Raw genomic sequence first — 14965 nt, 5'->3', positions numbered from 1 at the left:
ACCCCTCGCTGGCCTCTCCCACCCCACCCCGCCCCTCCCAGGATGCCCCAGGAGGCCCATTTTGGATGCCAGGTAAGCACAGAGGCTTGGGAAGGGTGAAAAACGGACCTCCCAGATGTTCTGGTAAGCCACTCCCACCATGGCCACGCCCACCCAGCAACCAGGCAGAGAACCGGTTGCTAAATTTTTTGATGTCTTTATCTCTTAAGTGCTGACATCCACTGAGGGCTATTAAGGAAGGAGGAGGCTGCTTTCCAAAGGCACGTTTCTCCATTTCTCATCCAGGGAAACATAATGTTCTGCCTTTTTAATATTTCCTAAAATATTTCATTCTTCTAGAAGAGGGGTGGGTGCTAACTTTCTAGAACAAGTTCATATAATTTAATATATAGGAAATAATGCCTCCCTGGTGGGTTAGCGAAGTATTATTGGCTCTATGCAGAAAATGGCAATATAACGGAATGTAAACAACTGGCAATACCGGAATGACCCACTGGGGGCAGTATTTCCTATACATTCCCTTATTTTCGTGTATTTATTCATTTGTATTCCACCTTTATTATTTTTACAAATAAGTATATTGCATTATTTTCCCCATAGAGCCTGTAAATACTTAGTCAGTATTACCTATATTATAAGCTCGTTGTATTTTCTTATTTAGTCTATAGAGCTGCAATAACTCATTGAGCCAATATATATTTCCTATATTTCCCATTATATTGCCTGTTTAATTCAGAGTCTGGAATCCCACCAGAAAGCCACCAGGGGGCAGTATGTCCCATACTTTAAATTACATTGCCCTTTTTTTAAAAAAACCTATACAGCCTGCAGCATCTCATTGAGCCACTAGGAGGCAATATTGTCTATAGATTCCACTACATTATCTCATTTTTCCCTACTGAATCTGTAATAGGAAATAAATTTTGATCACGTGACCAGGGGGAATGCTGAAATGGTTCTAAGAACAAGGACCAGGGGGTCATATTTTCAGTGCTGTTGTAAAATAGTCGCTTGACAAATGGTTGTAAGCAGAGGTGATATTCAGCAGGTTCTGACCAGTTCTGGAGAACCGGAAGCGGAAATTTTAAGTAGTTTGCAGAACTGGCAAATCCCACCTCTGACTGGCCCCGCCCCCATCTATTCTCTGCCTCCCGAGTCCCAGCAGATCGGCTGGGTCTCCTTTGGTTGCCCTGCACAGGAGAACAGAGCTGGAAAGCAGGTTAGTGGGGTGGGGAGGGAATGGGGATTTTGCAGTATCCTTCCCCTGCCACATCCACCATGCCACGTCATTCCCACCAAGCCACCCCCTCCCCCTGTCCTGTCCCCTAATACAGTGATCCCCAACCTTTTTTATGCCGCGGCCCGGTACCGGCATCATGGCGCGCCAGCGGCCGGTACCGGCATCAACTGGGCGCCGCCATCTTTTTGACAAAAGTGCTTCCAGTGACCTCACCGGAAGCACTTTTTCGTCAAAAAAGATGGCGGCGCCAGCGCTTCCGGTGAGCTTTTTCGGGTAGAAATGGCTTTCTACCCGGAAAAGCTCACCGGAAGCACTTTTTTATCAAAAAAAGATGGCGGCGCCCAGCAACCAGCGGCCCGGTAAGACTTGTTCCGCGGACCGGTACCGGTCCGCGGACCGGCGGTTGGGGACCCCTGCCCTAATAGATCAGGTAGCCAAGGACTATAGAAACACCACCAGGCATTACTATGGAGACATTTCCAGAGAAGGCAAAGTTGGCTGAAGATCAGGGATAGATGGGGCATTTAAGAAGGCAAAGGAGGAGAGTAAAAACCTATCTGAGGCTTTGCACATTTATTTTGTTTTCTACATGTTCAATATCCAAACCCCATAAAAAGTTCTGCCTTTTGATTTCAGACTTCGATGATAAAATGTTTCTTTGTAGGGCCCATCAAAACGGCCATGATGATTGTCCCTAGAGGTTGCTGCCATATTTTAGGGACTTAAAAGAGAAGATTTTGTAGAACCTTCTGCAAATGAGAGAGTTATTTTTCAACCCTGCTTCATTTGGGCCAAAGGAATTAAATGGCGAGCAAGTTCATTTTCTAAGTGCATTCGTCCGTTCCTCGTATGTGAAAGACAAGGAGAAACAGAATGGAACCTTATCAAAGACAGACCCAATCTAGAATTAAAGAGAACAAGGAACAATGAACCAATGGAACAGTTTGCCTCTAGAAGTTGTGAATGTCCATCACTGGAGGTTTTTAAGAAGAGATTGGACTGAAATAGTATTGGGTAGGGTGAGAAGATTTCCCAGGCTTTTTTCCAACTCTGCTATTGTTATTCTGTTAAATGTGTGCGTGGATCAATTTACATATACTGTACATTCAGGAAAGAGAGCTATCTATAAACTATAGATTTTTCCTAAGCTGTTTCTTATCGACAGCAATTAAAGACTCCAACACCTATTGGATAAGTAGGTCCAATTTAATCGATTTGATCTGGAGTTACTGTCAGGATGATGTCTTCATTTCCTCGTCTCACTATTATGGCCAGGATACGGTTGTTTCGAACGGCCTCTGTCACTTCACGGGTTGAAGTGACTTGTTTTCCATTTATTGCTGTGATGACATCTCCATCTTGCAGGCCAGCTCTGGAAGCAACGCAAACCAGGAAGGGAGTGTGTATTTAAACAAAAGAAATGTACCGATAAAATCCATCATCAGGGCCAGGTGACAGCCCCATCTTGCCATTTCAGGTCAGTTTCTGAATCAAGAAACACACATGCTCTGTAGAGAAGCTAGTGTTTTGGAAGCAAAATTTTAGGAACTGTGATGCTGATGGAAACCTCACCCTTCTTCCTCCACATTCGGTCAGGAAAGACCCAGAGGAAAATCAGAAGTCAATAACATGGGAGATCTTTGGGGAAAAGTGATGTTGGGATATGGTTGAAAGGACAGTGAAGAGCACCAAAAAGATCTCTTCAAACTAAGAAGGAAGACAACAAATGCAACGTAATGCCAGCAAAAGTAAAGTGTGTTTGAGGTGACCATGTTTGACTCAAAAAGAAGATTGAGTGCTTTGGATAACTCAATGAATTGTGGCTGAATTCACATATCATGATAATTCCTGGCCTGCTGAAATAAGGTTGGTTCAGTAAATTCAGTTTGGTTGGGCTTGGATGTCACACTAACGCAGGAAGAGTCATTGGAAACCCATAAATAAATATTGTGTGAAACCAAAATCAAGCAAAATAAATTGTTGACAGTGTAATGTGTGAACCCAGTCAAAAGAGAGGCTTCTGAAGGAGGCTTAGAAAAGTTGGGTGAGACTTGGTGAAGTTTGGATTTGCACCATGTTCCAAGATAAAGTAAAATGCCTTGATTGTTCTTTTTGGCCCAAAAAGAACATAGAAAGGAAGTAAATAAAGTTTTGGAATGCGGAGTCCCAAAACTTTCAATAGAAGAGAATATATGTTCACCTGTGAGCTCCTTTGTGCCCCCTGAGCTTGGTTGTTTGCTTGCAGATGTTTCATTATCTGACTAGGTAATATCATGATGTTACCTCGCCCAGTAAATGACACATCTGTAAGAAAACAGCCAAGCTCAGAGAGCACCAAGGACCCCACAGGTGAACATATATTCTCTTCTATTGAAAGTTTTAGAAGAAAGCACCGACCTCTTACCTTGCAGCAGCTGTTCCTGGTATCACTTCATAAACGTAGATACCGGAGCTCAGGTTGGGAAAATCTCGATTATGCCGTCTCAGCTCATGGATGAGACTAAGAGAGAGAGAGAGAGAGAGAGAGAGAGAATAATAGCTCCATTACCAGCAGCTCCAAACGCTCTTAAGATAAGCTAGTAAGCTCTTGCCATTTTTCCTGGTTTCCTCTCCACGTATACATTAGGTTACAATTCCCATTCTATCAGAGCTGTCAAAGCTGAGCATACCTGGAAGGTGCTAGGTGGGGGAAGGCCTACAGATGGAATAAGTTGGCAAAAGAACAAATGACAGGTGTGGCATCCTTCTAACTTCCTCAGACGTTAGCAAGAAGTGATTTGAGAAGCCATTTCCAAGCCAACAGATAAAAAAAGGAACATGGCCGCAACCACTGAATGTGAAATGAAATCCCTACCATCATGAGATTAAGATGACCCCCAAGCCTCTTAGCCTTTTGCAAGATATTGAATAGCTGGCTGTTCCCTCAGACATTACGATCAGGAAAGTTGAGCTCATTCTTAGATGTTTGAGGGTTTGTTTGTTTTTAATCATGTAAGTCCTTTGTGCGAGATGGGCAGAGAGAGAGAGAGAGAGAGAGAGAGAGATACAGAGAGAGAGAGAGAGAGGTACAGAGAGAAAGATACAGAGAGAGAGAGAGGTACAGACAGAGAGACGACAGAAAGAGATATGACATTGAAATGCCAGATTAGACATAGGTAGGTAGGTAGATAGATAGATAGATAGATAGATAGATAGATAGATAGATAGATAGATAGATAGATAGATAGAGAGATAGATAGATAGATAGATGGATGGATGGATGGATGGATGGATGGATGGATGGATGGATGGATGGATAGATAGATAGATAGATAGATAGATAGATAGATAGATAGATAGATAGATAGATAGATAGGATAGATAGATAGATAGATAGATAGATAGATAACAGAACGAGATGACAGGTGATAGATAGATAAATAGATAGGGATAGATTAGATAGAAGATAGATACTGTAGATAGATAGATAGATAGATAGATAGATAGATAGATAGATAGATAGATAGATAGATAGATGATAGGCGAATGATAGAGTCTGTGTGAGAACAAGAAGGATGGAAGGATGGAGACTTACTTGAAAGTAAGGGGGACCATTCTGAGGCCCAGATACTTCTTCTTGGGAATGGTCTTACCTAGAGAGAAGCAGGAAGTTAAAAGCATGCTTCAAAGGCCAAATTAAAAAAAAAGATGAAAAGGTAAAGATTAGTTAACAAAGGGCTGCGGTGTTCTCCCACGATGAGACCGCTACCCTGCATTGTACTGGCTGCGTCCAAGAGTCACTTGAGCATTTTCCTGAGATCCTACCTTTCAGCTGTCGGTTGTGAGTTTCTTCCAGAAAGTGGCGGATCCGATCGGAGGGGATGGCAAAGGAGATGCCAGCTGTAACCTTCAGAGTATTCATTCCAATGACTTCACCATCCTGTTGAGAGGAGCAAATGAAAGTGAAAAGAAAGATTTGAACCAAGTTTATATACCCTGTAAATAAATAGCCCATAGTCCATAGCCCTGGACAAAAACAAAACAAAGCAAAAGGCCTCCAGCATTTTATGCTGTCACGATTACATGTCTACCAATTCACATTTTATCATTCATTCTGGATTAAGCATTCACTGACATTCATATATTGAGTTATACTCTGGTTTGCTTGTTTGTTTGTTGGTTATTTTGGTTGTGTGAATCCAAATAATTGTGGCTTATTCCATGAACAAAATGTAATAAGTGCTCAACAAAGTGGAATATTGTTGCTGTTTAGAAAAGACAAAGAAAAAATAAACAATCCTTACCAAATTCACCAATGGCCCTCCTGAATTTCCATACTGCGAATGAGAAAAGAAGGAAGTGATCATATCATGGGAAGATTATTTTCTCCAAGATTTCCGAGGACCTTTCCCACCCAATTATTCTATGTCCTGTGTTCTGGAGGGTAAACAATTGAGAGAACTGGGTATGTCTAACAAAAAGAAGGATTAAGGGTATAAATAGCAATCTTCCAATATTTGAGGGGCTGTCACAGAGAAGAGAAGGTCAATCAAGTCTCCAAAACATCTGATGGCAAGATGAGAAGTAATGGGTGGAAGATTATCAATGAGAAATCCATCTCGACTCTAGAACTAAAAAGAAATTTCCTGACAGTGAGAACAATCAGTCAGTAGAACCGCAGAACTGCCTCCAGAAGTTGTGGATGATCCAACGCTGCAGGTTGTCAAGAAGAGATTGAACAACCATTGTCCTGAATGTTATAGGTTTTCCTAGCAGGGGTTGAACTAGAAGACCTCCAAAACTCCTTCCAACCCTATCATTCTACTGGTATATGTTCCACTTCTGCTGCCAGATATTGTCTAGGTATCTTTAAAATATAAGAAGACCTCTACTGAGTGGAACAGGGGTTTCTCTCTGGGATATGCAACCTTTAGGAGGCTGTCAACTTTCTGAGGCATGAGTGGGATGTTCTGGAAACAACAAATTGAAGTTCAAGTCCACGTGCAACTTTGATATACTGTAAATGGGAGGCCATGGGCCCTCTAGCCCACCCCTTCGATTTCACTGCCAGCTCTAAGAGAAGGCAGGCATGAAACTAGTCAAAATTGTGGAAGAAGGGAGCCGGAGGGAATTACAATATCAATTACTTGACAAAGGGTAATAAGCAGAGGTGGTATTCAGCCAGTTCTGACCAGTTCTGGAAAACCGGTAGCGGAAATGTTGAGTAGTTTGGAGAACCGGCAAATACTACCTCTGACTGGCCCCGCCCCCATCTATTCTCTGCCTCCTGAGTCCCAGCTGATCAGCTGGGTCTTCTTTTGTTGCCCTGCATGGAGAACGGAGCTGGAAAGCAGGTTAGTGGGGTGGGGAGGGAATGGGGATTTTGCAGTAACCTTCCCCTGCCACGCCCACCAAGCCACGCCCACAGAACACCACGCCCACCAAACCACACCCACAGCTGATCGGCCGGATCTTCTTGGTTGCCCTGCACAGGAGAACAGAGCTATAAAGCAGGTTAGTGTGGTGGGGAGGGAATGGGGACTTTGCAGTAACCTTCCCCTGTCACACCCACCAAGCCACGCCCACAGAACACCACGCCCACCAAACCACACCCACAGCTGATCCGCTGGATCTTCTTGGTTGCCCTGCACAGGAGAACAGAGCTGGAAAGCAGGTGAGTGGGATAGGGAGGGAATGGGGACTTTGCAATAACCTTCCCCTGCCATGCCCACCAAGCCACGCCCACCAAGCCATGTCACGCTAACCAAGCCACGCCCACAGAACCGGTAGTAAACAAATTTGAATCCCACCACTGGTAGTAACCCAATACTTTTCCCCCGAATTGAGGAAGAGATCCATCCCTTTTGGAAAAAGCCACAGAGAAATCTTACATTGATAATGGCGTCGGTCTGGATATATTCCATGTCAGAGTCCTTCATCCCAAGCTCCCGGCCATCCCGTTGGGTGCTGCTTACAATCCCAGTTGTCACGGTGTTTTGCAAGGAGAAAGGACTCCCCAGGGCCACCACAAACTCCCCAGGCCGAAGATCAGAGGATCTTCCCAGCAGGAGCACTGGGAGGGCTACCTGGCTCAAGGAAAAAAGCATTCAAAAGTCAGTGGTGCAGGAGACCGACTGGGCCATGCCCACTGTTATGTCTCACCTGGACAAACAAAGTAATAAGTCCAAATTTCCAACTGAAACACAAATAAGCAGGCAAGTCCAGTAATTACAGGGTTAAATTCCTTAAGCCGACAACATTCTTGGCAGTCTCACGCAAGCTGTCTGCCAAGTCCGATAAGGAAGCAGGAACATAAATCACAAGCTGTCGCCACACACAGGATAATTCTGAAGCTTCTCTCACTAAATAACACGTTGTCCCGAACAAGAACCCAGAGCTAACACACCCACTTTTATTCCCTGTGGGGTGTGTCAGTCTCTCATCTCAGTCTCTGATTTGTCCTTTCTTTCTGCGTTGCATCTCACGCTTTTGCCTGCGTCTTTGCCTCGCATCAAACCAACATTCCTCAGCCAGAGGCTCTGATACGCCCTCCTGGTTATCTGCCGACACCTGAGGCACAACCAGGGAGGAAGGTCTTGCCGAAGAGGAAAGTCCTGCGGAGGAAGGCAATTCCAAATCCTCTAACAAAGCAGGCTCAAACCTCCGAGTCACAACACCCACCATGGCCACGTCCACCTGGCAACCAAGCAGAGAACCCTTCACTAAAATTTTTGAAGCCCACCCCCCGGAGGCAACCATTTCTCCTAGTCTCCAGGGACATAACTGAATATGCCAAAAAGGCCAGTATTGTTCCTTAGGGGTGTCAAATATCAAATGCCTTTAAGAGTCTTTCTCACAAATATTGCTCTCTGTCTACTCTAATCGTGCATAATAAGATGTCTTCCCAACTAGTAAACATGGTTTTTCCCTGCTGGAATGAGGAAGCTGTACTCACCTGGGTATCTATTTTGATCAGAGCAATGTCCAGTTTATGGTCAACATCTTTGATCTGGGCATCCACCTGATGGCCAGTTTTGAGCTCGACTTTGATCCTCTGCTTCTTGTTGAGAACATGGGCGTTGGTGAGGATTAAACCATCTTCGGATACAATGAAGCCCGAGCCACTGGAAACCAGGACTTCTTTCTTTGTGAAGGGAACCCTGACTCAGGAAGATAGACAAAAAGGCATAATACATCCATTCTCACCAACTTTGAAATTTAAGGCGGTTTATTTCTCAACCCCAGCAATTCAAGATCCGTGGACTGGGAAATTCTGGAAATTAATGTCCACTCATTCAAATACATCAAGAATATAAGAAACTTATTTTCACATGTGGTGGACCTGTCCAGAGGTCAAGAAGTATTGGAACATAATTCGATTGTGGCTTAGAAGAAATAATAAAACAGAAAATTGAACCCAAACCAGAACTATTTCTATTAGGCATAATAATGGAAAAATATAATAAAAAAGACAAATATATTATGTTACATATTTTAACAGCTGCCAGGATCTCTTATGCACAATTTTGGAAGCAGGAAAATGTACTACCCAGAGGGTGTTGTTATTAAAAAAAATCTTAAACTGTGCAGAGATGGACAGGCCAACAATGAAATTAAGAGATAAAGATTAGATATACTATAGTGTCTGGGACGCCTGCTATGAAAGGTTTAAAAAATAAAAAGAAATCAAAATGGCAATTAGGTAAAGAATAAGAAACTATGTAAATATCTATATCTATATCCATATTTATTTATACTTATTTATATATTAATTTGAAATTAAATAATGAAAGGAATATGCAATGGTAATGGAATAGTAAAGTATATATACAGAAAGATGATAAGGAAATGTAAAAGATGTCTTGATGTTGATATAATGATGTATAAAGTTTTATTTTATGTTTTTAAATTTTGAAAGTCGAATGAAGTATTTGGGAAAAAAAATCTTAAAAAAAAAAGAATATAAGAAACACTTTTGTTTCCTCATGATGGAATCCACTTCTGAACTTCATGCTTGATGTGGAAAAGAATGAAACTCTGACTGTGGGTTTTACATATTAGATTGATAGAGCCTTATAGAAATGACTTGTTCTTATTATGGAAAAACAAAAAGCTGTGATTTGATGCCAATGCCTTATTTTACTGTAACGGAGAGAGTTGAAAGTCAATAATTATTTCTCTTCCCCCACCATCTTTCCTCACTTCTCTTCCCCCTCTCCCCTCAGTGCTCTTCTATTTACTTTTGTATTTTATATTTTATAATACTCTATAACTTAATAAAATGATTTTTTTATAAAAAAGAATATGAGAAGCACTGGCCTAAACCAAAGATCTGAAATCCGGACAATGATCAGTTGGACTTTCTATGGAACAGTTTAGAGGTAGTCAAACTACAATTTAGTTTTAGTATATTTTCTCTTTCTGAACAAGACAGTAAGGCAAGCAGCTTTCTACAGCGATTCAACACAAACAGGGAAAGAACAGCTACAACTGCTTGGTTAATAAATGTACCGTATATACTCGGGTATAAGTCGACCCGAATATAAGCCGAGGCACCTAATTTTACCACAAAAACTGGGAAAACTTATTGACTGAGTATAAGCCGAGGTGGGAAATGCAGCAGCTACTGGTAAATTTAAAAAATAAAAATAGATACCAATAAAAACTTTCTCTAGGACAGCCTGCGAGCCTAGAGCTCAGAAAACAACGAGCCACCACCACACCACCACCTCCTCCTCCTCCTGAGTGGACTGAAAGCAGCTGGGGCTGAGGAAACGAAGCCAAGCGGAGCTGAAGCCACCTCGGCTCGCGTTGTTTTCTGAGCCCGCGAGCCTAGAGCCAGGCGCTTTCATTGCACGGCGGAGCTTCTTGTCTCGGGAAACACGGGCGTCGTTGCTGCCCCCTGAGGGAGGGCGAATCTGGGCTGCGCGATTGGGGACTTCGTGGCTTTGGGTGGGAGCGAGGACGGCTGGAGTCCACGAAGTGGGGCTTGCCTGCCCTTGCTGGCTGCCTCTGCTTCCTTAGGGGCGGGGAAGGGGCTCATCTGGACCAAGGGTGAGTCTCCCCCTCAGTTTCCCCAGAAGGATCTTCCGTTGCTTTTGCCTTCTCCCTACGTCTTCCCTCTGTTAAAATCCCCCACACACACACTTATTTTCGGGAGGATAGATTTCATGTCTGAGCATTCTCACATGATGGTGGGTCTTCCCCCTAAAAACAGTTAAAAAAAGAAAAACAATATATCCTCATGCAAGAACTTTTCTGCTTCTGATTACCCCCATGCTTACAAGTTGCAAAGGAAACACGGAAGCAGGGAAGCGGCTGCCCAGCTCCAGAGCTCCACACCATTTTTTTTCAGAGGGAATCTGACTCGAGTATAAGCGAGGGGTTTTTTCAGCACAAAAAATGGGCTGAAAAACTAGGCTTATACTCGAGTATATACAGTAATATCATCAACACAGCTCTCACCTAATCCGAAAAGCATATTGACAGGAATTTCCTTCAAATCTTGTATTGATTTGTAATGCATGAGTCCAATGCGGAGCATATGAATGAGCAGATTTTAAACACATTTAAAAACATGTTTTATTTTTAAAAGGCTCACACTTTGCCTGAAGCTCATGAAGAAAAGTAAAATTGGGACCTAAGTTAGTGTTTTTTGCTGGAATGTTGGAGGTGGGGGGGAGATCAAAAGTGTAACCATACTTGGCCAAATAAACTATGATTCCATTCAATTCCATTCTAAAATGAAGTTGAATTTGAACTGTTAGGCATGCATTGTTCTCAACTTCAGGAACTTGTATGAGGTTCAAATCCCAAAATTCTGGGAGTAGAAGTCTATATAAACGTTAAAATTCCTGAGTTTGGCAATCACTACTTTAGGGAATAACTCCATAAATATTACAGGCTGAATCCAGACTATCACAAGGGACCCCTTGAATTAACAAAATCAATCAATCATCATTAATGTACATCCTACTGACTTCAGAGGGTCTATTCCAAACCTGCCTAAACAGAGATTCTGATAATATTTTTCATTCCCTTTTTTTTTGCAAATTAAATAAAACACATACAAGCAATTAAAAAAAAAATCCAAGCAGTCTTATTTAAAGCAAGTTTTAAATGCTAGGGAGAACACATATTTTAATATTTGGTGTAAATCTTTTCTTTCTTTTTTCCTCTGCAGGCTGAAATTTAAAAGTTGAAGGGGTAGATGGTGAAATAATCTTTAAGGGGAAAAAATAGAAGGGCAGACAGATAATCATTTTCAATACCTAGTTAGAATTTGGTTAATGTCAACACCTACTTATCAATTTCATCTAGAGAATGAATTTGGTCATTCTCGGTACCTGTAAACAGTTTTTCTTACCTGCGAAAGAGTTCCAGGTGAACTACAGAAGGAGCAATTTTCTCCACCACGTCAGCAATAAAGTTGAATTTATTCCTTGGGCTATTGAGGTCCACAGCACCTGTAGAACAATGTCACCCCCAGTTCATTGATGCATCTTAAAGCCAGTGAGATGCAATGCTAAAACACCTGGGGATTTGGGGTCCAGTCTCCTGCCAAGTTCTCTTAGAAAATCATTGCATGGCAAATGATGCCACTGAATTAGATTTAGTTGAATGAACAAAAGATTGATGTACCATAAGGAGTTTCTATACAGATCTTTTCCTAAACTGGAGGTAGACAGGGCTCCAATTCATATTATCACTGGTAAAAAGACAGCAATATTCTGTCACAAGAGAGATCACAAACTAGATAACTTAGCACATATAACTTATTCCTGGCTAAACTACCGCATGTTTTCTTAATCACAGTTGTCTGAATAAATCACAATGGGCAAAAGTGAACATAGAAATTACAATTCAGTTGAGAAACGCATGTAATAAGAGAATTGTTTTGTTCAGGCTTATCACACTGTGTGAATCTGCTTTGACTCTTTGAGTTAGTTTCTAGACTAATTTATCCACTGCGTCACTAAGGTTGGTATAAGATGGTATGGTATATCTTCTATATATATAAAAGCGAAATACACTCACGCATCATCACAAAATCTCCAGAACAGTAAAGCCTACAAACTTGAAATTTGGCACGTGTGTTCCTCTTGGCTTCTAGGGGCTCACTAAGAAAGGGTTTTTCGAAATGACCATCAGAGCATTAGTATTTTGTATATTATTATTATTAACACGCTCTGATGCTAAGGAGTTCTACTCCCCCTCCCCACCTGAAAATAAATCCCTTCCAAATGCAAAACACAAGGAGAGGAGAGGAGTTTTAGTTTTAGTTTCACAGCAGCCAACCAGCTTTAGTACAGAACAGTTGAGCTAAGCAGCGCCCAGGCTCCTTGCTGTCTCCTTCTTCCTCACACAGCAAATACTGTTTCAGTTTCCAAACAGGCTTCAACTCTCTCACACACTGACAGGACGCTAGCCAGATAAATACCGATGGATGCTGGTAGGCAGAGGCAGAATTTTTCCCTCCTTATTTTCCTCCCCAAAAACGAATCCCGATCACATAGTTTCATAGTGAAGCATGAGTATCGAGTTAGTTGGGATATAAGGCAATGGAATACTTTTCCTGAGTCAATTAATCCAGGTGCTGTGATTTGTATAATATGAATTTGAGGAATGAAACTTACGTTTCATTCAAACATGAGGGGTCCTTGGTGCTCCCGCAGCTTGGTTGTTTTCTGGTAATCTTTTCATTACCCAGACATTACCCAGAGTAGAACTCCTTCATCATCAGTGCTGGTTAAATGTTACCAAGTTTGGGTAATGAAATGTCTGCAAGAAAACAGCCAAGTTCAGGGGGCACTGAGGTCCCCTCGTTTCAACCCCGAGCTACAAATATTCTCCCTTGTTCATTCAATCATCTTGAAGCAACTATGCATTAACACAATGAGCAAACCAGGACACTGGCACCCTCAAGTGCATCATAACATGTGTGTACAAGGGGTATACATCTTAAGGCTCCTCCCAAGCCAGTCCTCTCCACATATAAAACATATTAAGAACAATTGCTGGAACTAGGTATGTCTAGTTTGATAAAAAAAAGAAGGACTGGGGGAGACAGGATAGCAGTTTTCCAATATCTCAGAGGCTTCCACAAAGAAGAGGGAATCCAGCTATTCTCCAAAGCACCAGAGGGCAGGACAAGGAGCAACGGGTGGAAACTAATCAAGGACAGAAGCAACCTAGAACTAAGGAGGAATTTCCTGACAGTGAGAACCATTAATCAGTGGAACAACTTGCCTCTGGAAGTTGTGAATTCTCCAACACTGGAAGTTTTAAAAAAGGTGTTGGATAACCATTTGTCTGAAGTGTTGTAGGGTTTCCTGCTCAGGCAGGGGGTTGCACTAGAAAACCTCCAAGGTACCTTCCAACTCTGTTATTCTATTCTATTCTATTCTATTCTATTCTATTCTATTCTATTCTATTCTATTCTATTCTATTCTACTTCTACTCTACTCTACTCTACTCTACTCTATATTGCATTCTACTCTCTACTCTACTCTACTCTACTCTACTCTACTCTACTCTACTCTACTCTACTCTATTCTATATTGCATTCTATTCTACTCTACTCTACTCTACTCTACTCTACTCTACTCTACTCTACTCTACTCTACTCTACTCTATTCTATTCTATTCTATTCTATTCTATATTTTCTATTCCATTCCATCCATCCCATCCCATCCCATCTACCCTTCCCTTCCCTTCCCTTCCACTCCACTCATATTCCCTATTCCTATTCCATTCTTCCAGCTAGTCTTTTGACCTGTAACTGCCCACCTGCACGTGGGTGAGGGAGGGGGAAGCTTGCCTGTCTCTGAAGGGGTAACTTTCTCTCTCCAAGAGAACCGGCGTGGACGTGGCTGGGTTTCACTCCTGCAAACTCCTACTGTCCTTGGCCACTTTAAAGTGTCCACAAACAGATTCCAGCTCTTCCGCCTAGGAAACTAGATTTGTAGCCAAGCTGTGGCCCCAGGTAGGAAGGCGACCCCCCGTCTTCTCCTCTACCCCCCCTCTCCCCTCCTCCTGGACCCCGCACCCACCTGCTTCTCCGCAGTTTCCCTTATGGACGGGGAGGACGAGCGGCTGGTAGCCAGAGCTGGATTGGTGGTTCCGGGCGCGCAGCTGGCAAAGGCTGCTGTAGGTGCGTCCATCGCTGCCGCAGACGCCCAGCGGCCCCTCGACGCACGAACAGGTGCCCGGTTCGGGGCTGCCCGGCCGCCGGTGGCAGAAGAAGCCCCGGGCGCAAAGGCCATCTGGAGCGCACGGCTGACCCTCGCCCGGCGCGCAGTCCCAGCAGCAGCCGCAGTGGTCCAGCTGGAGCTCGCCCCCGACGGCCAGGCAGGCTTGCTGGGAGCGCGGCGGGCAGCGCATCCGATGGCATTCCGCTGGGCAGGGCGGCAACGGGCTGGAAGGAGCGGCCAGCAAAGCCGGCAGGAGGAGGAGGAGGAGGAGGAGGAGGAAGAGCGGCGAGCGGGCCATGGCGTTGCAACCGGACTAGGGAGCTGCGCCCACGGCCAGCGGGCTTTATGCGGGGAAGGCAGAGGGGTCGGGGCCAAGGGGGCGGAGGCCCGTGGATGGCCGATGCCACCCACCCCGCCAGCCCCGCCAGTAGCCTGTAGTCAGGGCAGAGGATCCTGGATCAGAACCTTAGAATAGGATAGGATAGAATAGAATAGAATAAAGAATGAAATAATATAATATAATATTGGAATGAAGAACAATAGAATAGAATA

General features: G+C 43.3%; 1 protein-coding gene across 1 annotated transcript; it reads right to left on the bottom strand.

Annotated features, from left to right (window-relative positions):
- Positions 1–2434: 2434 nt before the first annotated feature.
- Positions 2435–14711, bottom strand: HTRA4 (HtrA serine peptidase 4). Its single transcript, XM_026681165.2, has 9 exons — positions 14273–14711; positions 11586–11685; positions 8175–8379; positions 7111–7305; positions 5524–5556; positions 5045–5159; positions 4815–4872; positions 3645–3740; positions 2435–2612 (listed from the first exon to the last, which is right to left on the bottom strand). Exons 1-9 carry the CDS (start codon positions 14709–14711, stop codon positions 2447–2449), a joined length of 1407 nt encoding a protein of 468 aa, XP_026536950.2. The 3' UTR covers positions 2435–2446.
- Between the last annotated feature and the right edge of the window lie 254 nt (positions 14712–14965).

This window comes from Notechis scutatus, chromosome 7 (genome assembly GCF_049901735.1).
Source record: "Notechis scutatus isolate UNSWTSFEM ecotype Mainland chromosome 7, rNotScu1.2, whole genome shotgun sequence".
NCBI lineage: Eukaryota > Metazoa > Chordata > Lepidosauria > Squamata > Elapidae > Notechis > Notechis scutatus.
The sequence above is the reverse complement of the archived record's forward strand: the minus strand, read 5'-3'. Positions and strand labels throughout refer to the sequence as shown.